This window comes from Rhinolophus sinicus, chromosome 16 (assembly GCF_057876585.1).
Source record: "Rhinolophus sinicus isolate RSI-liver-muscle chromosome 16, RSI-T2T, whole genome shotgun sequence".
Classification (NCBI taxonomy): Eukaryota; Metazoa; Chordata; class Mammalia; order Chiroptera; family Rhinolophidae; genus Rhinolophus; species Rhinolophus sinicus.
The window spans coordinates 75,998,315-76,026,234 of NC_142516.1; the positions used below are offsets into that span (position 1 = coordinate 75,998,315).

The 27,920-nt window shown below is 38.0% G+C and overlaps 2 protein-coding genes across 5 annotated transcripts in view; both read right to left on the reverse strand.

Annotated features, from left to right (window-relative positions):
- Positions 1 to 27,920, reverse strand: part of ERCC6L2 (ERCC excision repair 6 like 2) — a 141,072-nt gene that overhangs the window by 10,707 nt on the left and 102,445 nt on the right. For all 4 annotated transcript variants that reach the window (XM_074330259.2, XM_074330256.2, XM_074330257.2 and 1 more), the window contains 4 exons: positions 27,631 to 27,711; positions 25,190 to 26,354; positions 20,061 to 20,215; positions 2 to 183 (listed from right to left, as the gene is read on the reverse strand). In XM_074330259.2, the coding sequence (XP_074186360.2) occupies positions 2 to 183; positions 20,061 to 20,215; positions 25,190 to 26,354; positions 27,631 to 27,711 (1,583 nt within the window). The remainder of the gene's footprint in view (position 1; positions 184 to 20,060; positions 20,216 to 25,189; positions 26,355 to 27,630; positions 27,712 to 27,920) is intronic.
- On the reverse strand, positions 13,186 to 17,280 carry LOC141571104 (nuclear pore-associated protein 1). Its single transcript, XM_074330255.2, has one exon. It carries the CDS (start codon positions 16,426 to 16,428, stop codon positions 14,335 to 14,337), a length of 2,094 nt encoding a protein of 697 aa, XP_074186356.2. The 5' UTR covers positions 16,429 to 17,280; the 3' UTR covers positions 13,186 to 14,334.

A 27,920-nucleotide genomic window follows, 5' to 3' on the forward strand; every position in this document is an offset into this window, starting at 1 on the left:
CCTGCGGATCCCTTTTGGTGTTTCTCCAAGTATAAATGTGGTCTGGTCTGTACGATAGACTTTTTTCTTCTTCTGACTCACAGGATGTGAAATGTAAAGGGGAGATGAAATGCCTCCTTCACTTGCTTGTTGTTCTTTCTTTGTGTGTGTCAATGTAGCTGCCTTCATTTTTTCTTTATATATCTGGAAAAAGGAAGGAAGCAAAAACTGTCTCAAAAAATAGTCATTTTTGGTCAAATGAGGCTGTGTTACTTTTCCCCAATACTCTTTATAATCAAGTATATCATATTCTCCAACTGACATCATTGTTAGAAGATGTTAACCTAGATATTTAAAAAGAATATGTTTTAGATCTTTCTTAAAGATATAAAAGTAATGGCAATATTACAATGTTTCCATTATATCTATGGTTTAAGGTATATGTTAAAGATATATCTTTCTTAAAGTAATGACAACAATGTGATATTTCTATTAAAGTGATGACAACAATATGATATTCCTATTGTCAAGACTGTGGGCCTACTGACACAGGCTAATATCCACTATTCTAAATAAGGATAAAAATTGATGATTATATAAATAATGGCATGAAAATGGGATATTTTAAATTTTTTAATTCAGTAATTTCTCTCAAAATTACTAACCAGACTTTCAGTTATTCAATTTTACATAAGTAGTCAAATTTAAAAAACAACAATCTTTATGTGATCATTAAATAAGAAACCATTTTCACAAATCCTACTGTTCCTCTCTACTGAATTTTAAGAGTATTTAGTGATTTTCAAACGCTAATATAAGTTGATTGAAATTATGGATAGAATTTTATTTATTTTACAGACTATGGGTTGCTTGCTTAACATAAATTGTTTAAAACAGTAGGTCAAGAAAAAATAATTTTAAACTACATGGTTCCAATTTCCCTGACAAGATGGTACAGTGAATATGTGGAAAGTTGCCATCTCATTGCCCAAAGAGAAATACTGGATACAATTTGACAACAACAACAAAATTATATCTGAGCTAAAAGTAAGAAGGGAAAATCTTTAGGTGCCAAAAAGAAGTAACATAGTGGTGAGTGGGAGCTGAAGCTCAGTACCCCTCCAAGGACAGGGTCTTAAGTTATGGTCTGCAGGGCCCCATGTGTAGAGGGAAGATGGAAATGATTTAACTCTCTGAATTAAAAAACCAACCAACCAACAAACCTACCAACCAAAAACACAGCAGGGATTAAAAGGATATCCAATTTGCAAATTAAAGCTAGGGAAACTCGATAAAGACACAGGATAGAAGCTTCTTACTCTAGATAGAAAGAATCACTGGCAAAAAATAAAATAAAATGAAATGAAATAAATAAAAGGAATGCCCAGCCTGTACCATTTGTGGAATCTTATTTTGTAGCACTTGGGAGATATGGAAAAATCTAAGCTAAGAATTATCATAAAAAACTGGCCTAGAACTAGTGAAAATCATAGCTCAGTGAGGGATGAATACAAAAATATACCATAGGAAGACTTCTATAATCTGGAGAATGCTTGTTATACCACGGAGGTGGGGTGGGGGGAATTTAGGCAAAAATTATAAAGAACATATAAAACCTACCACCATGAAAGTGGGCAGATGCAACAAATGTGAGAATTAATACCTGAGAAATTATAGATAATAAAGCAATCTGAAAGAGACTTTAAATAATGAACATGTCCAGAAAGACAAAGGAGGGGATAGAATCTGTTAGAAAGAACTGGTTATTACATAGGCAGATCTGAGAAAAAAACAAATACAAAGTCTAAAACAGAAATACAGTTTTGAAATGAAAAATAGAGATAGAAACAAACTCAAAATATGAAGTTAAACAGCATACTAAACAGCCCTACAAAGATTGTTGATAAACTGGTAGCATTAAACAGTACAGAGATTAAACGAGAGAGAGAGAGAGAGAGAGAGAAAAGAGAGAGAGAAGGAGGGCGGGAGGGAGGAAAAGAAAGAAAGGAAGGAAGACATAAAGGAAGAAAAAGAAAAAGAAATTAAGAGATAGAAGACATACCAAAATTTCTAAAACACCAGGAGGACAGAACAAATAAAATGGAAGAAATAATGCCAAAGAGATAATGGTAGAGAATTGAAGAAGGCATGAATACTCAAACTAAAAATAGGAGAATCTCTAGTGGAAAAAATGAAAATAAATTTATATTTTGTTATATCACAGAGAAAGGGAACATCTTTAAAAAATACCAGAGAAGAAGGCTATCCCACAAAGAAATGACAATCAAACTAAAGGCAGACTTCTGATTAACATTACCACCACCATGAGAAGATAATGAGATAATGTCTTCAACGTGCAGAGAGAAAAAAAACTGTCAACCTAGAATTCTACACCCAGTTAAACTATCATTTGAGAAATTTTTCAGACATACAGAGATTGCAAGAGTTTACTAGACAAAGATTCTTGCTGATGACATATTTTTCTTTTATAGGAGTTCTGTGGGATTGAAGTGGCACATATCGATGAATGTGGGTAGAGAATAGCTTTTCATTTTACAAATATTTACTCAGCACTTATTATGTTCCGGCTACCATGCTCTGCAGTTGACAACAAAGATATTTACAAATACAAAGATACAAAATACCCTTACATATACATATACAAAATGCCTTTAAGGGACTTAAAATTGACAAGCTCATTTCTTTAAAAAAATGGTACATTTAGATTTTTTCATTTTTAAAATAAATCATATATATCAACTTATATTCCAGGTTCATTTTACTGAAATAAACTGAACATAAGACAAAACATAAGACATAACTATATGCTCTTTATTAGCAAACCATTCCTAATGAAAATAAATCGACTTCTTTCAAAGTCTACTGTGACTCAAACAAACACAAAATGTTCAAAGCACTTTCCTTAAAGACATAATTTCTTAAATCTTAAAACATGAAGAAAGAGAGGAAAATGCTGATCTTCAAAGATAAATTTGAAAGAGATTTGATGCATTTATTTTACATTACAAGCAAGTAAGATGAATGTTAAAAGTTCCTAATAAAAAGGCTCATTATCTTAGATGATCCCCAAGAAAGAATTACCCATTCTTTCTTGGAGAGATGGGAATGTTTACATGAGGGTAAAGGGAGTAAACAGAAAGAGAAGGAACTGGGCCAACCAAGAACACGCCCTGCAATATACTGCAATTTACATGATTGCTCTGGGCCTTTCTGACCCTGGCAGCATTACAAAGCTCACATTTTGTACAGATACAGTTTTCATAAATCAGTTTTATGAATTCTTCAGGAAGATTCAGCTTTTCTAACCATAGCTATCAGACATGTAGATCTTTAATTTTTGACACATATTCTACATTTTAAAACCTGATTATTTTATACAACAGTAAAAAGGGGAAAGCATTTGTCTCCCACATGGGCTCAATATCCTATCTTTTATTTTAAAAAAATCTAGGTTCAGATTTCCATTTTCGAAAGAAGGCTGTGAAACAAAATTTTGTTAATTAATAAACATTTGGTGCTCTTCTTATAAAATCTAGTTTCACTACTTTACAGTAAAATAGTATCCTTTACGATTGCATTCAATTCAATACAGATTAATTCCTTTACAATAGTATCCTTTACAACTGATACAAGGAAAATAGTGCCACAGTTGCAGTTGCAGTTGTAGTGACAGTTATAATTTATTATAAAGCAAAGTACAGGGACTATGGCCAGATTATGTGAACTGAACTCAAACTCATTCATTATTATTATGTCAAATCCATGACCTAATTCCTGGAGACACATCAATAGCTGGCACAGATAATGCTGATTCCTTCTTCTCTGCTCATCTATACCCCCATGGAGCAGGGGAATTGGAGGGAACAGTGCTCAATGAAGCAGAACGACCTGATAGAGTGTGCAGGCTGTCCACAGTTGGCTACCAGAAATTACTGAAATGTTTTGCGAAGCAATTTTGGAATGAATCTGTCTGTGGAGCTGGTTTCTCCAGAAAACACCTTACAGAGAGCATATGCCAGAACAAAGAGCAATGCGTTTTTAACAGTGACATGTACAGTTTTTCCCATAACCAGATGGTTAGGCTGGATTAGTTATGGAGAAAACTGGAAGCAGGAAGGATATATTCAACGGCTGGAAGGTCCTGATGGTTCTGACCCATTGAGTATCCTGAGCGGAAGAATCAAAGTTTGGATTTTAAGATCACCAGAGGATGTGCCCGCCATAGAGCTCTTTGGTCTACACCTTGTTCCTGAGAGTAGCAGAGAATGTCACACTATGGTCACTGCTGCCGGTGGGCATATGTGTTGCCACAGGCCACACTGACCTGATCACACCAAGTTTGTCATAAAGCTTAAAAATATCGAGTGCTCTTTCGTTTTTTTCCTCATTAAACCTTAAATAGTGAAGTCTGAGAGGCAGCAATGCTTTTGTTTACACATCTGTTCAAACAAAAGATTAAAAACCTCTCTTTGGGTAAGGGCCAACCCTGTAAACACATAAAAAGTCATAAACTTGCTTGTCTTTGCAAAGCAGGGAATCAGGGGTACTATGAAAACATACAGCACATGTAAATAAATTCATTCCAACAGCATCTGAGAGTCTAAAATGACAATAAGTTTTAAGGATCTTTGTACAAGTGTGAAAAAGCCCTTTCCTCAAAGTAATCATTCAAGATATCTGGCTGGAGGTAGGAAATGTTACTGTAAATGCAGTTTTCCAATACTCAACAAACACCTAAGGCAACCATGCTACCCCCTTCACTCACTCTCTAGAGAAAAGCCAGCTGGTTAGAGGACCCACCACGAATATATACTGAAGTCAAATTTTCTGTATATGTTTAAAAATGACTGTTCAAATCTGAAAAAAAAAACAACACACACACACACAAAAACCAAAAAAACAAAAACCACTGGATGCAAATCTAAAACTTTTTGAGGGGTGAGAGATGCAAGTTTGTAACTATGGTTCTGACAGCCTCGGGAGAGCACACAGTACAAATAGAAACATGAAAGCCCCATCTCCCTGGGCTCTGTTAACGGGAAGGCACTGCATTCATGACCACAGCAGCCGACCTGTGGGAAAGGGCCAGGTGAGATGGTGGCCGTTACCTTCACCAAAGCCTGCAGATGAGCAATGAGGAGTGCTCACTCATACCCTCAGTCCTCCACAGGCAGGTGGCCAGGGTGTAAAGTCCCTCTAATACCTCCTACAAAGACTAGGGCAGGAACGGGGCTTTTGGGGGAGATGTCTGAGCACTGGACTCAGTACCACAGGCCCCGGGGCCCAGGCCTTACCCAGCCACGTGCTGTATAAACTTGGGGAGGTTTTATATCTTTTTGAGCCTCATTATCCTGGGGGATAATGAGGGATTTGGGGATCAGGATCTGGGGATGGGGAATTTGGATCTGGGGCTCCCATCTGTCTCTTCCATATTTAAAATTCATAATTATACCAGTCTTGATAGACATTCCAGAAAGTAGTAATGAATAAATAGGTCCTTAGCATCTTGTAGCCCTGATCTCAGCTTCAAATCTTTATATGTATGTTTTATTTATATTTCTGTAAAATTTTCTCTAAAGAGTACTTGAAAGTTCTATGTTACATAGTACCTGTTATATGAAAAGATCACAGAAGGGTGGTATTGACGGAAAAAAAATAAAAATTAAAAAGCCTTGCTTGGCAAGCACTCCCCGCTGCCTGCCTTTCCGGTGGCTGGCACTTCCCATGAGATTAGGCACCCCGCTTCCTTCTTCCACGGCCACCAGCTAGAGTAAGTGCAGGCTGATTTGGTTACAAGGCCACCAACGGCTCCCCAGCATTGAAGGGAGAATATGTGAAGCCACAGATGACACAGGGACACTGCGACTCGTTGTGATGTGTGATGCAGATTATTATTAAGAAATAAATAATTCATAATACATAATAAAACACATAAACCTCTGAATAATTCACTTTTTTAGTAAATTAGAGTGGATTTCCTATAACCACATCATTTTTATCCTCTCCTATTCTGATTTGCTTTCTTGCATCATGTAGGGGAGGAAGTAAAGCTTTCACACAGAGAAAGGCCAGTTGTAAGCACGTCCCACTAGCACTGAATTTAATGATCAGGTGACTCTTCATATGATCTTAAATAGTAGGTCTGAAGCTTTTTGGTCTGTGGGGTGGGGCACAAAAACATAACCTTTCCCCCACCTTCTGTTTTTCTAGCTGGGCTAATAATCAAATTAACAGAGGCAGATTAACAGGAGAAAATGTCTACAGTGTACATTGGGAGTGTCATAAGAGATGAGACCCAATGATTCACTGGGCAGTTGAGGTTTAGATGCCACTTTGGGCAAAGGGCGAGGGGGTATTCATTATTTTACCTGGCAGCGGTAACAGGATAGCCTTAAATACTGAATAAGATACAGTAAGATATAGATTTCTAATTCCATTTTGAAGTAGTTAATGCTAAATAGTCATGAAAACTGTTTATATAACTGATTTTGATTCTGATAGCAACTTGGCTACAAGATGACCAATACCTTTAAGATAAAACATCAACTTACCAATAATCTTGCCATAAAAGCTGTGAGAACCGACTCTGGTTATGTTAAAAGGAATATTATCTTCCTCGGGAAATTTTCAAAACTATCACAGATTCCATATTAAATCAAGGACCACAGTTCAGACATATTCATTCTGCCTAAAGCCAGTCCACCACACAAGAATTCATGCTTATACCAGTAAATTAGAGTCACTCTTCACATTTTCACTTATAAAATCTTTTTGAGAAGGCTTTATTTAGCATCTAGTGGAATTTCAATTAAAATCAGTAGGTCCTGTTGATGTCGGATCTGCTGGCAATTTCTGGATGTGGGCCAGGATTGTGTTTCGTGAAGCTGAAGAATGGACACGTGGACCAGGGAAAGGCAAACAGTTGTAAAGGAAGATAGTTTATTAAAAGCAGGAGAAAGGTTATAGCTCCCGAGCGGGAGGGGGTATCCGAAACTGGGAAGCCCACTAGCTAAGGCAAAAGCTTGTGTTTATATACCTTTATTTCTACCTGGGAGGGGGAATGCTGGAGCGCTGGCGCTTACTGTTAAAGTGTTTATTAAATTCGTTCTGTTGTGTAGCCTGGGGGAGGCTTTTCAAAATGTCCTTCGAAATGTCTTTGCTGCCTTGGGGCATGATTGATGTTTCAGTTTTGTGAAGAGTGTGTTATTTTGAAAACTTAAAAAAAAAATGGCCAGTGCTTCGTTTTTGCTCAGTTCACCAGGGAATTCCTAACTGCCTGATGTCATACTAACTAACCTGTCTCAATGTGACTAATAGACTAAGATGCAGTTCCTAAAGCAAAAGAATTTCATAGTCTCACCAGGGAAATGGTGTCAGGTGTTGCTGATGGCCGGTCAACAGACACTGCCGCCCTCTTTGTTGTCTGAGCAAAAGTGGGGTTCTCTCAGAAATGTGCTCAGGGAAGGAGGATTGCTCTCTCAGTTCTTGGGGGACAAAGTGAGAGTAGTCAAGGCAGTCGTGTTCTGCAGAAAGATTTTCCTCCCTGATAAAGGAGAGACACACGAAGAGAGCCAGCCTTCCTGCCTCTGGATACATTTGGATGAGACCTTGAGATGCAGGAGTCATCCTGCAACAGGAGGCAAAAGGCCCAGGGACCACAAATTCACTTACTAAGGATAGTGGGAGCAGAAATGAAACAGCCTGAATCCTTACGATGTCACTGGGCTGTAGCACCAACCCTGGAAATACCTCCCTTCAGACTTGCTGATACATTAGTTAGTTAATGACCTATGTGTAGGCCGCTTTTAGATGCTTATTCTATTCCTTGCAGCTAAAAGCATTCTCTAGACATATATACAATATCACATAATACAATGTGATAAGAGCTATATAGATACACATACACACAAAGTAAAAATAAAGGAGACATTTACACTGCTTTGGGGAAGCCTTAGGGGAAAGCTGTCACAGATGATACAAGGGCAGGAGTTCAATAGGCAGACACAGGTGAAATGGAATTTTAAACGCAAAACCCCCAGGAGCAAAGGTATGGAAGAGTAAAAGGAGCCCACTGCGTGCCTGGAGACTGGTTTGTAAGCTGAGGGCTGACTGGAGGAGGTTGCCTGCCTTTATGTCCCTGGTGTCTAGCTCAGGGCCTGGCACACAGTTAGTGTCAATACTCGTGAATGAATGTCTCGGAGTAACACTGGAAAAGCAGCCTAGGGCCAGAATGAAATAGGCTTTGTGGGCTGTGGAAAAAAACCACAGTAAGACATTTCACAGGATTGTGGAAAACAGAAAATTAAGCCCCACAGTGGCTGCTCAGATTTTTGTGCTAGACAAGGAAAGCTCATAACGTCATGTACGAATAGGGTTATCTTCCTGACACCGTTCTCCATGTCCTCCCATCTCGAGTGGGTTTCCTATATGGCACTACGGCCAACAGATGACAAGGCAATAGGTGTTTCCATTAAGTGGCCATGTCCGATTGATACCATGGCTTTCAGAGAGGGACACAATATAATTTGAAAAGGGCTAAGTGCTCAACATTATTTAAGTCACTAAGTCAGTCCGAGTTTCATGAAACCTTGTATCTGTAAGCTTTAATACTGTTCCTTAGAAGGCATTCTTTGACGAAATAGTATTTTTTACCTATTTAGAATCTTCTAACTATTCTAAACAGAGGAAGTGTTCAAAGAAGCCATATCTATCTTCTGTGCAATTGGAACAATGACCAGCTAGGAGAAGGGTTAGTTTCAAACTATTTCCTAATAAGCAAAGATCACTTTTGTCAGTCTAGTCCATTGCCAAATTAGTTTATAATTCCTTTCAAATAAAATTTTTTTCTCTAGTATTCTTCATGACAAACCACCCACAGTTCAAGGCAGGTCTTTCATCTCTAAAATCATAGGACTAGACTAGGTATCTTTAATGGTATACTAACATATTCTACTATTGGTACTATGAAAAACAAAAATAATAACAGGTCAGTGTAGACAATAACAGAGGGAGTTTCACTGAACACACCTACTGATAATCAATAATCATAATTATAATAATACAAATTTATATTATATTCTGAGTACATTTAATGCCTTTCTTTCAAGGAGTTGAATGTGTTTTGTACACATTAGTCACGTTACCCACTAATCCTGGTAACATCATTGTGAGGAAGGAGGGGAACAGGTATGTATGTGTATAGTTAACACCGGATTCTCCTTCCGCTGACTAGGTAACAGGTGTTCTTCACAAATAACATACTATCTTTCTGAATCAATCCTAGTTCTAAGGCTAGAAACACAAAAGCTTTTCTCATGCCAACACTAATCACATAATTTCATACATTCATACACACCATTTAAAAAACCTTGATCTCTACTAAAATTACTTGAAAGAATAACTTTCTGTTACAAACACCATAAAATTAACATCTATAGAAAGAAAAATGATAAGACCATGAAAAATCCCACCCAGTAAGAGTTAATTCCATTACATGCTGAAACCATAAACCTTACTTACTGGACTACTTCATAAACCAGTCATTTGTGAACAATTACTTTAAACCATCATGCCATTCACTCTCCTGAAAAATAGGATAATGGAATGCTATATCTCCCCAAAGTCTGCTCATTGTAAACAGTCCATCCCTCCTTGCTGTCTCCAAAAGCTGTATAAACAAACTGCAATCAAATCCACCCTAGCTCCTAGAAATCCTTTCTTTAAGTCATCTACAAAATGCCAATCTAATACAAATACAAGACAGAGAAGTTCTCACTAACACAACATTTTGTATTTACAGTACTCTGAACAGTGCTTAAACCTGCACTGGTTATATAAAAGGCACTCTCCCCTATGCCACCCACCGCCGCCAGCCTGACAGCATGCTTAGTTCTCTCATTTACACCACACTGCAATAACATAAAGAAGGGTTTACTATTAATCCAGGTTTTACTACAAAGCGACCCGTTATTTCTCTGTCAAATACTGGCGAGAGTGCCAAGTGTCTGTCATCCAATTCAGGGGATTAAGTCTTCTTTTATAGTCTGATACTTGTACCAATTTATAAAAATACAGATATAGTTTCTTAGAGTTGGTCACAGTCTATATTTTGGCTTGGATTCAGGCAGCAGAGGTTGACTATGACAGCTGGCAGGAAACTGACGGGAGAATACATCCTCCCCCTTTCAGTCGCCACATCTCAGTTGCCATAGTGATTAATCCTTAATTGAATGCTGTCTTTGTACATTTCTTTTCAGAAAACTTTAAGTAAACTTAAGTTGAAAACATGCAGTTGATTGAAAAAATGAGGGACCACATCACAAACAGGTATAGCTAACTACTTCCATATATTAAAAGAACAAATTAATAAAGGTATTATCAGTTCCTTCACATACTTAAAACATTTCTTTCGGTCTTAGCTTAACCATAAATCACACAGGTTTTTCCTCTTGTTATCAGAGGTCTCTTAAAATAAGCGGTCTTCAGAAATGATTGTCAAGTATCCAAGTACAATTTAAGGAAAAACGAATTCTTATTTTATATTGTTTGTATTACTACTATATAACAAAGGTATAACTAGAAATTTATTTTAGGATAGGTTTTCATTCAAGACATCTATAAAATGTGTTCCATAAACAGAAATTATTTATAAAAGTATAAACTATAAGAAACCAAAGGAAAGATGGAAAAGATAGTATATTAGGCCTTATCTTAATATATAGTTGAATTTGAAAAGCAGGTTCATAGCTTTTTGCATTTCAGTTATCAGTAATTATATCAAAATGATTGAGAGGTAAGCTCTGAAGACCACAAGATTTTACCTATAATAGAATCGTGGTGTACATTACTTCTCTTTTGTAAGTTCCCCATGTAGTATAATCCTTTGCAATTTAGTTAAAGCTTTAACTTAGACTCAACTATAGACTCAACCTGCATATTGTGGTCACTGTCAATCATGTATTGCCATCGTACAAATAAATAGTATTTGTTTTCTTAGGAAGTGAGGCAACACTTCTGCCTTTGGCTATGGGCGCGTGCGCGTGCACACACACACACACACACACACACACACACAGACCACACGCACGCATGCACACACACAAAATCTTTTCAAACACAAATAAAGGTCTCTAATAAAACTTTGTTGACAGACAAGATGCACTCAGAAGAATTCCCAGTAATCAAAAAAATTCTGGATGTGAGCCCCAGATGAAAGACACTGTCCTGTCGGTGGGAGGTCTGGGGATTTTTAGATCTTCAAAAGCTAGAGGTTTGCAGAGTTTTCTAACACCATGGCTGAATCTCTTTTGTCTTGTACCTTGCTTCATTTCCTTTCACCTTAGTTTCTTCTCTATTCTTACCATAACTACTTTTAAATTTTTTCAAAATTGCAAATTTACTATTGCCACCCACCTCCATACTACACGCTGCAAAAGCTCTCAGTGAGTGATACACATATCTCTAATCAACGTTTCAATGATTTACTCATTAAAAGTGTTGAATAGTGATGAGATATGATGAAATCAGTGAATGTGAACATTTTTTTCTTAGAAATTATTTGAGATGGCTTTGAAATGTCATCAATATCTCACCTATGTGAAATAGTATTATTTTAAAAGTCTCTTCAGAAATCCTTAATTGAACTATCTTTACAAAGTTTTAGTAAAGAGAAAAATGACACTGGCATCATTCTATCTCCCTGACATTACTGAGGTAGTATGTAGTTTCCAGAAGAATTATAATGAGGAGAATCAAGAATATTACGTATAAAGATAATGCAAAAGGACTAGTTTGATGGCAGAGTGGTATCTCATTTGAATGTCTGTCAGCAGTTGTGGAGATATCTTAAATTAGAAGCAGTCACTTCAATTGATGACTCTAAAGAGAAAATGTATCTATCAACTTTAAAGAAAGAGAAGAATTACTAATAATTTCAATTCTAATACAGACTATCATAAAATAAATTAATATAAATTATAAAGTACTGAGTGACTTTCTATTTTCATAAGCAAAAACTTAATAGTCACATACAAAATTTTAAAAAATACTCCACCCTAAACATCCTTTTTTTTTTTTTTAAGGGAGTCCAAAGCCCCAGATCTGCTAGTACCACCCATTCTTTTATCTATAGTTAAATATGGTTGCACACAACTGTTCATGATTACTCCTCATTGGTCCCCAGGGGGATCAACAACTCCAGAGGACTCAGACCTGACATCAGTCATATCCAGTGGTAGTAATAACAATAGCTATTATTCATTTAGTGCTATTTTGTGTCAGACACTGATCAGATCATTTTATAGGTATTACTTCATTTAGTTTTCATAAAAACATTTTGAGGTAAGAAGTATAGTTATTTGTATTTTAATCACAAGGACATTGAGGCACAGAGAAGGTAAGTAACTTTCTTATGGTCACACAGGAAGTGTGAGTTAGAGCTAGAATTCAAACTCTGGCATTCTGAGTAGAGTTCATGCCATAGGCTAGTTATAACTATCACAATTCCTTCTGCCTCTGGAAGATTACAGAGTTCAACAAATTGAAGATGAGTCTCATTATATGAATTATCTATTCCTAATTAAACTGAAGAAAAGAATGAGATATGTCTTAGGGGTTATAGTCTTATGTCAAAATATAATTAAAAAATATGTAATAGTTTTAGTTTTTGATATTGGTGAAAAACATCACAAATATGAATGATCACTATCTATTTTGAAAATTCTAATTCTCATGTAACAAGACCTTTCTTTTTAATAGTAAGTTTATAATATTGTCCCTGAGTAATTTTTGCATATAGGTAATACAACTTTCAAGATGCTGAAGTACACCTGTATTATTAACCTGATATATTGAATGGTATAAGTCAAACCTGAGAGATTGAATCTTCTTGTGTTGGAATTTTACCGTACCAAGTATTGATTTAAAGAAGTCAGCCACTGAAATCAGTGTGTTTATTCAGACAGCTCTTGGCTTGCTAGTATCGATGGCATGGGATTGGGCCTCCGGCTTAGTGGCTTTAAAACTTTCCTGGCTCTCTTTGGCCCTTTCTCTCTCCCCCTTTCTCTCTTCTGCTCCCCCTCTCCTCCTCTTCCCCATCTTGGCTAGGCCTGTTCTATTCCCTGAGAATGTATCACTAATAAACGCTGCTTGCATTAAAAAAAACAGAAAAACAAAAAAAACACACACAAAAAAAGCATTTACAAAAGGGTTTTTATCAGTCTAGGATTGGAACTAGGTTTAGAGCATGAGTGATTTGGGAACAGAATTTAATGATTCGGGATTAGGTGAAGCAGGCAGGTTGCAGTCACTTAATTGTTACAGGGGCACAGAACAGGTTTTCAAGCAATTTATGAAAACTTTTAGGGTTTCAGCTTCTTTCTCCCACAACAGTTTGTGGCAACAGGGGCTAGGTCTTGCCTTTTTCAGTCTTAGTAAATTTCCATTTTTAGTTTTCTAAATTCAGTTCTCATTTCTGCCTTTATTTCTCATAAGAAACCATAACATCGGTCTATTTTACACTTTTGTACCTTAAAAAAACACATTTGCATATCACCCATAGAATGGTCAGCGTATATTAAATCTGTTTTGTCCTGTGCTTTGACAAGTTTTAATCTGGGATTATTTTGCTTCATTCACCTCCATTTGATACAAATGTTACTGAATTCCGGAATTTCTCCAGCAACTCCTGGGTCACCTTATTCATGGGGTTCTGATTTTAGAGGTTTGAATCATATTACCTTGTCTACCATTGCATTTTTTGAACAAGATTTTTAATATACGTATAAATATACAAACACATGGCAAAGATAAGAGTCTATGGAGGCAAATGGGTAGGGGAAAAAGGAAGCACCTAGAAACAGTGGCCATCTTGACAGTTCCAGGACTAGAGAAAAAACTTGTCCAGAGCTTGGGTCAAGGGATGACATCAGGGATAGCAGTTGACATGCAGCTCTTCTCTGTGGAATGTCTAAAGTCCAATGTAGTTCTGAAGTGGGCTCATCTGCCTCTTAACCACACACACACACATGCACACGCAAACACACACGCACACGCATGCAATACATATACAATACAACACACACACATACTCCTGAGGTGTGGTCCTCTGGCTTACTATAGGAAAACAAACAGCAGGTCAAATGTCACTTATGGGGCTGAGCCCCTTCCCGGTGAAACAAACACCATTTGTGGTTAAAAACTTGGGTCTCTTCTCCGACTTATTCTGTGGGTAGAGACATCAGCAGACAGAAGGTTGACACTGGGTGAATCAGGGTGTGGTATGTAAAATGGGACGTGGTTCTTCCAGGAGACTTGTGGAGATTGGAAAATGACAGCCTAGGGAGGAGGCGTGGTGTCCATAGGTTCCCAGTCCTTGATAGGGTTTGCAGAGGTGTTGTTTGCTGGAGCTTGGGTGACTGCAGAGTTCACGAGGGGTGCATTTGTAGTGCTAACAGCAGCGCTGAGGAGTGAGGTTTTACTTTTCCTATTACCAGAGGTCCTTGATGTGCCTTGAGGGGTGGTTTGGGGGCTACCTGAATAATTAGGAACAAGGCGGAGATACTTCGATGCAGATGGGTCAGTGGAGGTGACTGACTTAGGAGGGTTTGCCACACGGCAATAGACTTGAGGTTTACAACAGACTTGAGATTTGCAAGACCTCCTGCTGGGGCATGAGGCAGCTGTGAATACAAACACCTCGAAAGGGGGAGGAGGAGTCGTGTCCATGTCAGTGACATCAGAATCTGAAGTAGACTGGCCGGAATGACTGGCAGACCCATTGGCTGAGGTAGAAGAGACGGCCACAGAGTTGGTGGGTAGGGCAAGAGGGAGACTGGCAGAAGGGACTGGAAGAGGGGTGGGTAAGGATAAAGCAGGGGGAGGAGAATCTACACACATAGGGATCGGGGATTCATTGTTGCAGGAGGGCGGCTGGAAGGAGGTCATAGCAGGTGTGGAGAGGTCAGAAATAGATGTAGTTATGACTGAATGTAAACGGCCTCCATTCCTATTAGATGGAATTCCCCAAATGTGATTAGAACTAAGAGGTGGAAGAGAATGGGAATGAATAGGAAGAGGAAAGTGATCAATATTTTGTGTTACATGTGTAGGGACAGACTTGGTTGGGGGCCCGACTGATAGGTCAGCTGAGTTGGGGGCAGTAGCTGGGACCTGCCCAGTGTAAGTAGCCTGAGGCAGGGAGTCTGTAACCACCCCAGGTGGGGTAAAAGAAGGGACAGACTGAGTGGCACTGCAGTTTGCCTTGACCTTGGTTTTATCCTCCACGATCTTATTCCACTGACATGTAGGGATCATCAAGGTATCCGGGTTTCTGTCAAAAGCTAAGCAAGGAAGCTTACATGGTACGGGAAGATTCCCTCTATCCCACTGCAGTGGTGGCAGGGGTAGCGAAAGTGGCATGGGCATTTTGTGTTTGTGGCGCCTACTGCTGGCAGATACTAGTGAAGAGCTCCTGGATGGGACGTCTGAAGGTTTTGGGCTGTGAGTCTCCTTACCCGACATGAATGGGTCTGGACTGATCTGCACATGGTCTTCACCCAGCACTTCCTTTGTGGGTCTCTTTGGCAGCAGGGAGCAGCATGCGCTTGGGGCCGAGAGCACTGCTGGTCCGGAATAAAGCTTTGGAGGGGGTGCGACGTCTCTAGCAGGTCTGCCTACGCTTGGGGCCGAGGGCACTGCTGGTCTGGAATCAGGCTTTGCAGGTGGCATCTGGGCATTCTCACTCAAGCTGCACTGTGAGTGCCTGGGACCGCCGGCCAGAGGCCCAGGACTGCGCTCGATGGAAATGACGACTCCGTCAGTCTTCGGGGGCCTGGTTGTTAAAGGCAGATCCCTACCACCCTGGTGGCTGTTCTGATCGTCCTGCTCGTTGGTCACCACACGATGCTCTTCATTTTCTGCCATCTCTTTTTTGGGCTCTTCTTGGATCTTCACCTCAAGCACCTTTGAGCAAGGAAGTGGGATGGTACTGGATGGTAGTGGCATCGTAGACTTGACTACCTGCTCAGGTGGTGAACGCGGGCGAGTAAATTTTCGCATTGAAGGAGGGATAAATATAGTTCTCGAGGGGCCGAACATCCTGGAATTAGAGGTAGGCAGTACAGGTGTCTTTGGAGGATTTTTCCAGGTCACCAAGGGGAGGCTCCTCAGAAAGGAATATATGGCCTGTGGTATACATGCCCTCCTGGTCCACTGGGTCTGGGAGGCCGTTGATAACCGCACACGACCCAGGTGGCTGAAACCATGGCGGAGGGCATGCGCGGGAGCGGCAGGGTGGTTCCGGCCAGGTGGGCCATCGTCGCGGAAGGCAGGGAAAAGCACCGGGCGACGGCCACAACGCCAGATTCGATGGCCGCCACACAATGTACGGTGGCGGAATAGAAGTAGTACCTTAGAAAATAAATTGCCCATATAGAACTAGTTGTGCGCCAAAAGAACCTGAGAATAGAGTACGAAACTCGGAGAGCTTCTCCTCAGCTTCCGTCTTTTCTCTAGTTACCGCACGCACTGAACTAACTGTCCAGCCAGGCGTTTGTGACGTCTCCCTGGAACGTCACAGAGAAAGCTGCACCCACTAGTCCAACACGTGAAGAGATGACGTAAAAGGTCAAAGGGCAAGACCTCAATGGCCAGCTAACCCCTTCTGGACTTCCCAGGGCCTGGGACTTCCTGCATAGGGTTATGGGTGTTTGGCACCAGATAGGCCACCATGCGGGGACCATTCAGAGGACCCATCCACCACGGAGGCCCCATCTTCCAGAGCTCACCCGCCTGGGCAGTATCTCTGCAGGCCGTCCCAGGTCCGGGAGGCCGCAGCCTGATCAAAGCCAAGGGCTAGTGCGACCCAGATCATACAGTGGAATAGTACCCACTGTATGTGGGCGAATGTGGCCCACCTCCTCAGGGGACCTCCTCCTCTTCTAGGCCTGGAGGCAAGTGCACTTTCTCCATGGCCGCCCTGCCTGCCAGCGTCACCAGCCAGGTGCAAAGGTTTCTGAGGCGTGGACGGGAAGCCCTGACCTGACTGGGTGCTGCGCCTCGCGACACCCCTTTATGGCAGGCAGGTTCTTTCTTCAGTTCTTTTTAGAAACTTGGTAAAGCAACATTTAAACAGACCATTCCTCAAATCGTACAGTTGGTAGTGGCTTAGCCAGGATTCAAACACAGCTTGTGTGATCACAGTGTTTCCTTATCACATATTCATTATGTTATCATTTCCTTCCTTCCTTCCTTCCTTCCTTCCTTCCTTCCTTCCTTCCTTCCTTCCTTCCTTCCTTCCTTCCTTCCTTCCTTCCTTCTCCCTCTCCCTCTCCCTCTCCCTCTCCCTCTCCCTCCGCGCCCACTCCCCCCAAACCCCATTCCTTTCTGCCCTCTCACCTGTCCTGGATATCTTAGGGAAAGCGCATATTTCTCTAGTTTCTCGTTCCCCATAATGTGCCAAGTTACACCCCTACATAGGGATGTTCTCACAGCCTAGAAAGCTTTCCTCCCTCTTTGAATCAATTTGATCTTCATTTTCTCAGGCAATTCTTCACTATGTTAAAACTCCATTATGGGCTCTCATCCTTACCAGCTACCTTGTTAGCAGCTCTGATACCATGTGCAATGATCAGATGCCAAGTTACCAGACAAAATTAACCTGCAGGAAAAATAACTGTTTGATCTTTAAATTTTTGGGAGGAAACTAATATATTTATATGCCTTGATATTATTAGCAAAGATGCACTTGTGACTTTAAGAATGTAACAGAAAATGGATTAAATAGAAACTATACAAGAAAACATCAAAAAAAGCAAAAAAAAAAAAAAATAAAACTTCCCTGAATACTTTATACCAACTACAATTTAGTCATGAAACGATAAATTTTTTCATTTCCCCTGTACTAAGTTGGTGTACATGGAATAGGGGAAATATACAGCCTCAAAAGGCATATTAGAAACTGCAGGGGATAGATACTCCAGTTTGTTTTCTGGTAAGAAATATCCCTGACTCTGAAAATCCCTGTGAAGAGAAAAGCTTTCTGCGGAGACTGTGCCATCTACCTCAAGAACACTGGGCCTGAAAAAGGTTGAAAACTATTGGTATTGCCAATATAAGGTTAAAGGAACTCCCTTACTCGCAGGTCCCTGTCAATTAAAGGCAAAGGATATTTGTAGCATTTCTATTTGTACAACTTTCCTTAAGAAGGTCCCATGGGGACTTTTTATTGCTTCTATATCTAGGGGTTGCTTCTCAGGTCCATTTTGGGAGGAATTATATACCTGCAAAGTTCTTCTCTGAAACATATTTAAGTAAGCTAATGGCTAATATCCAGTTAAATTACTCCATTAACATCTTCTACAGAGGTTTGACAAACTGTCTTACTTTTTTCTAATTAAAATTTGTTTTGAAACGGGCACGGTTAAAAAAAAAAAAAAACCTAATAAAAATGAGCTGTTTAAAAGATATGCTCTTCGTTTTAACAAAGCAAATTTCTGGCAAACCCACATATCTCTGACTACTTTTTCCAAATAGCTCCTACAAGGTAGTCAAACTATAGAAATGCTGTCTACAGTGTTGGTTGAGAAACAGTATATTTCTAGATCAAATGAATGAGCATATCAAAAAGCAGCACACTTGGGTCATGAAAGAATGCTTTCATGAGTTGTATTTTGGCATTGGGCCTTTGGATTACATTTAAAAATGCTAAAAGCAAAGCCCTTCAAAGTCCATTATTACATTTACTCTAAGGATATTATAAGACAATGGACTGTTCACTAGATCATTCCGTGGTCCTCATTTAAAACCTGGGAGGCAAATTTCCTTCAAATTAAGGGGTAGGAAAATCTTTTCTCCTCCTTAGAAAAGCTAGTATTCCCCCCTTCCCCCATGCTCCCCCACACACACTTAAGGACAACCATTTAGCTCAGTGTTTCTCTGCAGGGTGTTATGGCATTTTGGGCAGAACAATTCTTGGCATGTGGGATGTTTCCCCCACCCCCCACAACAGCCATTTAGTATTCCTGGCTTCCAGACATTAATGCCAGTTGGGCACTCAGTCACTGTGACCACCCAAACTGCCCACACACATTTCCAAATGCACTTAGTTGAGAAAACACTAAATAAACTGTTTACTTCCTTTGAAACTCAATCAAATTTATCATTAAAAAAATACCTGGGTAAGAACATTATGTCCTATATATCTACATTCTAACTTTCTCTCCCAGTCTTGAAATTCCAATTTAATTTATATTTCCCTTAGTCCTGAATTTCATTTTGTATTCTGATTTTATTGTTAAGACAATCCAAATCCTTTGTTGAATCAGATGAGGTACAAATAAATGAAGACGGTGTGCTAGTTCAGAGGTGTCTTACCCACTTCATTCTTAAAAGCAGTACTAAGTTGGAACAAGGTACCACTGTTTTATACAGTATGCAGTTTTAACTCCTACACATAAAACGGTAGGAAAACTACTCCTCAGACTTAGCTTTTAGGAATTAATGAAGGATAATAAGCCAAAGAGAAGATAATATTTTTTAAAACCTTTGATGGAAGTGACTATGTGTAAATATCACATTTATATAAAGCCTTATTTCTAAACAACAGCGATTTTCAATGAGAAGAGTCCATAGGAAGTATCTATTACTTTTAACATAAAATTTCTTTCACTAAAAAAATAAATTTTACATGAAGCTAGTTTGAGTCTGTCCTTATTTTAGATGAAAAATTTGAGGATCTCTAAATCATACACTTTTTGTTTTCCAGATGAGCAGAAGTGGTTTTGGTTCTGATTTAACTGCATGATTTCTACAGATTCCTCATTTTTGGCAAACTTATTAAGCAACTCAACATTATTACATTTAGATATCAATTTGTCTTTTACTCTAAACATCTTCAGTGACAACAGTGCCGCCCAAAGGGTTCTGTGTTTTTACACTTATTTGGATGTCACTTATAATCTTAGTAGCTACTTTTGCGGGAGTACTTAAAGAAGATACTGTTGAGTAACATCTGTGAAACTGAGATAAAAACTAAAGATGACAGTACCTCACGTGCTTCTTACCTTAGAAGTGCAAACAGCTATGTTAGCAGGAAGTTGGGAAAACTGCTTCAGTTCAAATACATCATGTGCTGCCCATCGGCTCATGTGATTTTCAGCTTTGCTCGATCCAATCACATTCTGGTTGGAGTGAATGTAAGCCACTTCCTGAACACCATCTAGGAGGTAATCGATGTTGATTAAGCGATGTCTGATTATGAAGCAATATGGTTCCATGTATACTTTAAAAATTATCAGCAATACACTAAAAAACAATCATGCTTGTTTTGTTTTGAATCCTCAGGAAAAACATTCAATCTGTCTGTTAACATCACATTTGAAAAAAAAACACCTGTAGAGATAAAGAGTTCAAATAGATTGGCCTAGGTTAACTTGGAAAGGACTTTCCTCTCCTATCAATATGAGAACTTGAGATTAGGTAATGATGTTTAGATTTAAACCTGAAATGATGGTTTTTGGCCCACAGAAATGTCAGGGTGGAGGGTCATTTCTATGAATTTGCTGTTCCAGTTGATTTAAAAAGCATGTTTACTAATCTAAAGAGCAGTGCTAGCCTCATAATGTCCTTTAAACATGTACTTGATTACAGTGATGGAGTGGGGGCACGGGGTTTATGACTAGGGAGTTTCGTTTGGTTGGCTTTGTTCAGTTTTCCTGTTTGTTTGTCCTTTTTGTACATATGCCCAGAGAATGTCAAGACTGGGAGGTTTTTAGGAAATGAAAAAAATTAACTTATAGCTGTTATCTGAAAGAAGTTTAAAAAATGGACATGTTTTATTACTTTGCTTCTAGGCAACTATAATTTACTTTTAAATTGTGGTCATAAAAGAGAAGGCTAGAAGTAAGGTCTGTAAAACCTCCCTCCAACAGCTCTGGCAATGAACCTCCATCCTGACCTCCAACACTGGTGCTGTTTTGGTCCTGAACCTCTCTCGGCCAGAATCGATAATCATGTGAAAACAAGATGTTAAATAAGATGATTGAAAGAGAGACTAAGATAATCTCCTTAAATTTCAAAGCACCAGGGAGTGTGTATTGGACAGTTTATTACTGTCCAAAAGGATTCTTCTGGTAGAAAATCCACTCAAATTTTTCTTTATCTTGATGATATATTCTATGCCTTACTTAGAATAGCATTCATCCCACACTAACTATTGACACCTTTTGGACAGTAATAAATAAGCAAACAAACAAAAAGGTATTTTAAAAATTAGTTCATGTAATAATTCCTCAAACCTAAAAATCTAGTTGCAGCACACAAGACAAAAAATAGTCCAATACTTAGTTACAAGGGTATCAAAATATGTATCATCATGAACTTTTAAACGAGACTACTAATAACTGCAAAAGAAAGCTTGATTTGTAAATAAATACAATGATTAAGGTTTCTATATCACAGTATCCTTGCTTATATATCAGCTTCTTTCACACAGTTTTTTGGGGAATGAGTCAGACACTTTTGAAAACAATGCTAACACTTAAAAATCACTAAACAGATTTTCAGCAGGTGTTAACAGGGGAAGCAGTTCAATTTCTCTGAATCCCCGCATGAGAACAGACAGCAACTACCAGTAGAGAGCAAAATCAAAAGCCATGGACAGCATTTACAACCAACTTAGATGACAAGATACTCCCATGAGCTCTAAAATACAAGCAGATGGGGACAATCCACCAATAGCTACATACTCTGCATGGCATCATGTCTGTGTGAAGAAGCAACATGGTGGCATCTAATGGATCTCAGAACAGGAGGCCCCAGAATAGCCAACAAGTATTCACTAGAATAGAAAGCACAGTGGGCCAACTGGAGATAGCAGCTGAATCTGGGAAAGTTTTCTGCTGTCCAAAGCTGAGTGGCTGCAGGGGGCTTAAGGTAAGGCCTGAGGGGACAGAACAGGCTAGCACTTAGGAACTTCCCAAACTGACCCACCAGGGCTCCCAGGTCAGGGCCACAGATGAGGAAAAACTGTTAGGAGGGAGTCAAAGGAACAGGAATGAGGGAAAGAGAAGCTCTAGAGCAAAGCAGTCGAAAGGGCTAGAGACAGAAAATCCCACCAATTTTGAACACTTCACAAAACTAACAGATAGTAATCTTTATGATGATAGAAAAGATTTCCTAGACCCTGCTTCATTTAAAAAAAACTCAGGGAAAATAATTTCTATAAAAATAAGCAAGAGGGTCAAATCTCATAAAAGTTATTATAAAAGAGAATAAGCAGAATTTATTTAGGAAAAAATTGAACATGCCAGAAATACGTGCTCACAAAACAGATTAAATTGTAACTGATTTCAAAATGAGGTAAAAGACCAAGAAAATGATAAAACACAGGAAGCAACAACATACATCAGAATAAAAATAACTTAGAAATGAGTGGCAGAATTCAGCAAAGACTTAGAAATTAAAAATTATTTTAGAAACAAGTACTCAACTAGAAGAAACATAAGAGGGAATGAACACAATAGATAATGCTTTAAAAGAAGGAAATTTTAAAAAAGCAAAGAGAAATGAAAAAGAATAAAGGATTTGAGAGAACATGACAAATTCTGAGGACAGGAAAAGAAGACTGAACATTTAAATAACAGGAGTCCCTAAAGAAGAAAGCCAAAGCAAAGGAATAAAACAAAGTAACTGAAAACACTAGTACAAGAAACTTTCCTAAAATAAAAACCGAGTTGAAACTACACTATGAGAATATTGACTCAGAATAACCAACACTGCTATGGGCTGAATGTTTGTCCCCCCACCAATTCATATGTTGAAGTCCTAATCCCCAGTGTGATGGTATCTATAGTTGGACCTTTGGAAGATAATTAGGTCATGAAGGCAGAACCCTAATGAGTAAGATTAGTGTCTTTAGAAGAAAAGACAGGAAAGAGATCATTTCTCTCTCCACGATGTGAGGACACAGCAAGAAGGGTTCCATCTGAAGCCAAGAAAAGGGCCCTCACCAAGAAACTTACTATGCTGGCACTGTGATCTTGGACTCCCAGCCTCGAGAATTGTGAGAAATAAATGTTGCGTAAGCCACCCAGTCTATGGCAGTTTGTTACAGCAGCCCAAGTTGACTAAGACAAACATCAAAATACAATCTAGTAAAATTAATGAACAATAATGAAAAGGAAAAAACCCTTTGGGCATCTAGGGGAAAAAAAAGAACACAAAACACAACACTTCATGCCAAAAGAAAAGAAGCTACATATTTAAAATACTTAAGAAAGGAGTGTGTGAGCCAAGGATTTTATATCCCGCAAAAATAACTTTTAAGTATAAAGGGCACAAACTGTTATCAACAAGAATCTCAGGGAATATTATTCTCATGAGCTCTTCCTGAGGGATATGCTAGAAAATAAATTTCAGACAACTAAAATGCCTTAAGAGACATTGGTATAAAGACTAATGGGAAGCATTAATTTACCTGAAAAGCAAGAATAAACTTAAGTCTAAGAGAGGGAGAGTATATAATGCAATGTCTGTATGTTTTGACACTGTAGACAAAGTATATCCATTTTTTAAAATAGGAAGAAATGGGAGATCACATGCAAAACAAAACAAAACTAAACTAAACTAAACAAAACAAAATCCTAATGTTTCCAGGAACTATAGTGTAGTAGTATTGGTATTTTTATTCTTTGATTTTTATATAATATGGAATAAAACTAATGAGCAATTATGGGACACTATAATGAAATCATTCCCTATATGCTTAAGAACCAGAATTATCATTGAGTAAATGCTATACAAATGTGACAGCAAAGAGGCTTAGTAAAGGCTCTATAATCTCAAATTAAGTATCAATATAAATATGGAAGTATCATATAAATTCATATTGTATCATGACATGTAAAATACATGTGTAAGTATGTATATAAATATATAATAAATATAAACACACACACATACACACAGTCTCCTGAAAAGGCCCAGAAATAATAACTAAGCTAGCAGTAGCAATGATCATTCCTAGCAAAAGACTGAGGTCTTTTCTCATTAAACGAAACCAAGACTTCTTGGAGAAATGACTGATTCTAGGTCTGGGGCAGAAAATGTATGAGATGATCCTGGAACATTCTGTAATACTAGGTAGCAATCAAAGATGATTAGCATCATGTCACTGGGTCTCAGGAACCAAAGTGCTCATGTCCAAAGGCTTCCATGGCCAAAGATGAGAAAACCGAACCTCAATAATGATATTAATTGCAATGGATTGAGACCCATTAAATGTGTTTGAAACAATTAATTCATAATGATTTTAAGAAAGATCATCCCTTCTAGGGATGACAGGGAAACAATTTTATTATACTAAAAACTGGCAAAGAAAAGAAGTATATTCCCTGCCTTCTCCATATGAACTATACCACTGTGTAAGTACCAGTAGATGTGAGTATCTCCTTACAGAAGCATTCTAACTAACAAATGAAGAAGAAATAAGAGAAGTAGAAAACATCATTTTTCTACTCTAAATAAATATTTCCAGGTTTTAAGCATCAAGGGCTGCCAAGATAAGAGAGAGATCAGTAACATTTTGTGCCTCCCATGGTCTTGCCAAACATTAACTTCTGTCTTGTCAAAGGAATGAACCTGAGTTTGATGCAAGTATCAGATACTGCTCATTTGTAGGAAATACAGAAGGCAGAGGAATATGTTCAACTGTACCAAGAATACACAATTAGCAAAATGCTAATTGAGGAAAACTCTATAGATGACTCAGGTTGTTTAACAGATAAATCATAAGGAAATGAAAGGGATGGAGGAGGAATACTACAGATTAAAGGAGACTAAAAAATTTTTTTTAAATGAAACTAAACTATAATGTCTAGGGATACATATTTGTGTGATAAAATTGTAAACATGCAAAAGAGTAATCACTATAAAAGTTAGAACAATTAGTATTTATGGGAGTGGAGGGGCTGTGATTCCAACAGGACACATGGAGGGGGTGGGGGGGATGAAAAAGTTCTTTATCTTGATCAAAGCTGGTTTTCCCTTTATCCTGCCATCCACCCACTTCCTCATTTGTGCCTCAATGTAGTATTTTGATTGTAGGGGGCTATTTTACAAGCTAATTCAAGAATCTTATGGAACTGTTTGCACAAAACAAATAAGTAAAGTTTCAGAATGTATATGTAGTTACCTAAAAATTTATCCATTGATTCATACATCTGCTCTTGACTGACAACTCTCTCATTTGAAATTTTCATCGCTTTTCTTGGTACAAAAGTGCTATTTTTCTTATGGCTAGTCAATTTTGAAGAGAAATCAATTCTATCTTTTATAGGTTTTGGTCTGTGTCTCTCTTTAGAGAAACTGATATGGCTAACAGAAAAATCATCATCTGAGGATGAGAAGTCATCAATAGTCTGAGAGTTACAATCTTCGTCTGTTGCATACAGTTGGTTTGCTTTCTTCATTGATTTAGTAAAAGTGTAAAGTTCCCTTTTATTTTCCTTTTTCCTCTTAAACCTCAAAGAACTAGTAGCTCTTTGTTTTCTTACTCTTGACTTGGAGGAAATTTCAATGTCATCAGACTCATCACTAATATCACTACTGCCTTTTCTTTTCATAGTAGATTTCAGGGTCATGTTCTCAGGATTTAATTGTTTTGAAATTAGTCCATTTCCTCTGACATCGGTCCTTCTATCATCACCATTATTTCTTATTTTTACAGGGTTTTCTGTTTCAGAATCTTCAGATCCATCCACCGGTGGCTGAAACCCCATACTATTCTTAGGGAATTTCTGAGTTGTATATTGTGTGGGAAAGATGACATCACTATCTTCTGATTCTGTGGCATTCTGTAAAATGCAATGGTGGTCAGCTGTATTTTTAACATTTTTCTCATCATCAGACTCAGAAGAAACATTCTGTTCTAAAATCTTCTCACTTTTATCAAAAATGCAGTTTTTATTTGGATTTAAGATGTTAGCTAATTTTTGATGTTTTGAAGTACCAAGAGAGTCGTGACTTTTTTGACAACCAACATCTTTAGTTTCTGTTGAAAGGCATGTGGGCTGTTCCTCAGAACTTTCATCGTCAGATGCAATATTTTCATCACTATCCTCAACTGCTTTATATTTTGTCTCAAGCAATTTAGAGAAACCACACTGGAGTAAGGTAATCTGTCCAGAAGAACCTGAAGCTTTACTTGAGTCAGATGCTTTGTTTTTAGCAGTCTTTATTCTTGAGTTTTCCACTGATTCATCATCACTAAAATCACTGCAGAGACCACACGCTTCTTTTGCCAGTGGTTCTGCAGATTGTTCTGGACCTCTGTGTTCTTGACAGTCGGGCTCTCTTGGCTATATGAGAAGCAATGACAGAAATATTAGAAAACATCAAGATAATGACATCAATCTATCACACTGGAAAGGAATTAAATTTGGGCATATAATTTGTATATCACTTGGTATTTTGTAAAAGTACATTTAGTAAACAAATGTCAAGGATTTAATATTATAGTCTGGTACACACTCTTTCCTCTTTTCAAGTTGAATAACTTTCCAAAATAAATAAAAGGTTAAACTAGAATACCATGTGACCAAATTATTTATAAGAAAAACACAGAGCCAAGTTGTCAGCTTGCAAGAGGCAGGGACCGATTTTGGCCTCAAACGTGAAAAGCACACCTCTCATTGTTTACTGTTGTCTAGCAGATGCTCCTACTCTCGCTTTAAGAGCAAAAAAAATTTGTAGGAGCTAACAAAGTAAAGAATTTGCAATTGGAAAATGGTTCTAATCAATTAAAACTAAGATTAGGTAGGATCTTGACAACCAGAAATAAAGAAAATATTGAAGATATTTTGAAGAGAAATTTGCTACAAATTTAAATCCAGTATTTAATTTTTTCATACCAGTCAGAGCTAAATGTATCCTTCAGTTTCATAAAACTGAGGCTTTATTAGTAAGATTCTGGGAAAGTATTATCTAGCCATATTCCTGTGAACATTTGATATTCATGCATTTCTATAAATTTTGAAAAATATTCACCCCATATTCCAAATCATTGGGCTAGTATAAATTTACATAAATCCCTAAAAACAAACAAGGTAAAATTAGCAACAACAACAAAAAACTTCACATATATTTTTTACTTTTAAAAAGGCCTTTTGGTGACAATATAGATTTTATAGTATATGAAATGACAAACTACTAAAAAGATTACAAGATTAAAGACAGATAAAATAACATATCTACTGAATAAGAGAATAATTTGATGTTTGGATTTGATAATCTTAAATACACTTAGATGGCTATTTTCCCATTCCATTTGTTGTTTACTAAAACATTATTTAGGTTGGAGTAGTAACCTATACAGTGTATTTAATTTCGGATTTACAATTTGGTATAGTTAAAATTTCAATCTAGATGCAAATGCCTGATGCATGCTCCTGAATTTGCTCTTATAATATGAAATGTTAAATCAGGCTAAATTATTAATTTTTCTGGCAGCCCTCTGACTTTGGGTCCTTGATTTTTTAAAAACACTTTTTCTTTACACATTAAAAAATGAAGGAAAAGGGAAAGTCACAGTCCATGTTTTCTAGGAGTTCTGGGTGGCATCCAAAAACTGCTTACTGTTTCTAGTTTGTGTCCTGGAGGCTCCTCTTTCAACCATGTCGTCGCTGTCAGGATCCCTGCTTCCACTTGGCCTTCTCTCTATAAAGAATGCACACGGCTATGTAAAACAGGGGGTAAAACAAACAGATAAGCAATAGCCACGGCAGGCTAAAATGTGGAGCTAAGAAAGGAAAACTGAGTGCAGCTTGCTTTAGCTCTCTTAATGTTATTTTTCAATTTGCTAATTAAGGAACTTCTTTATATAACATTTTAAAATACTCTTAATTCTTAGGTCGTAGACTGGCAGA

Bases quoted from the DNA above. Each gene is read 5' to 3' on its own strand.
- LOC141571104 (XM_074330255.2), bottom strand. From the start codon at position 16,428: ATGGGCAATTTATTTTCTAAGGTACTACTTCTATTCCGCCACCGTACA.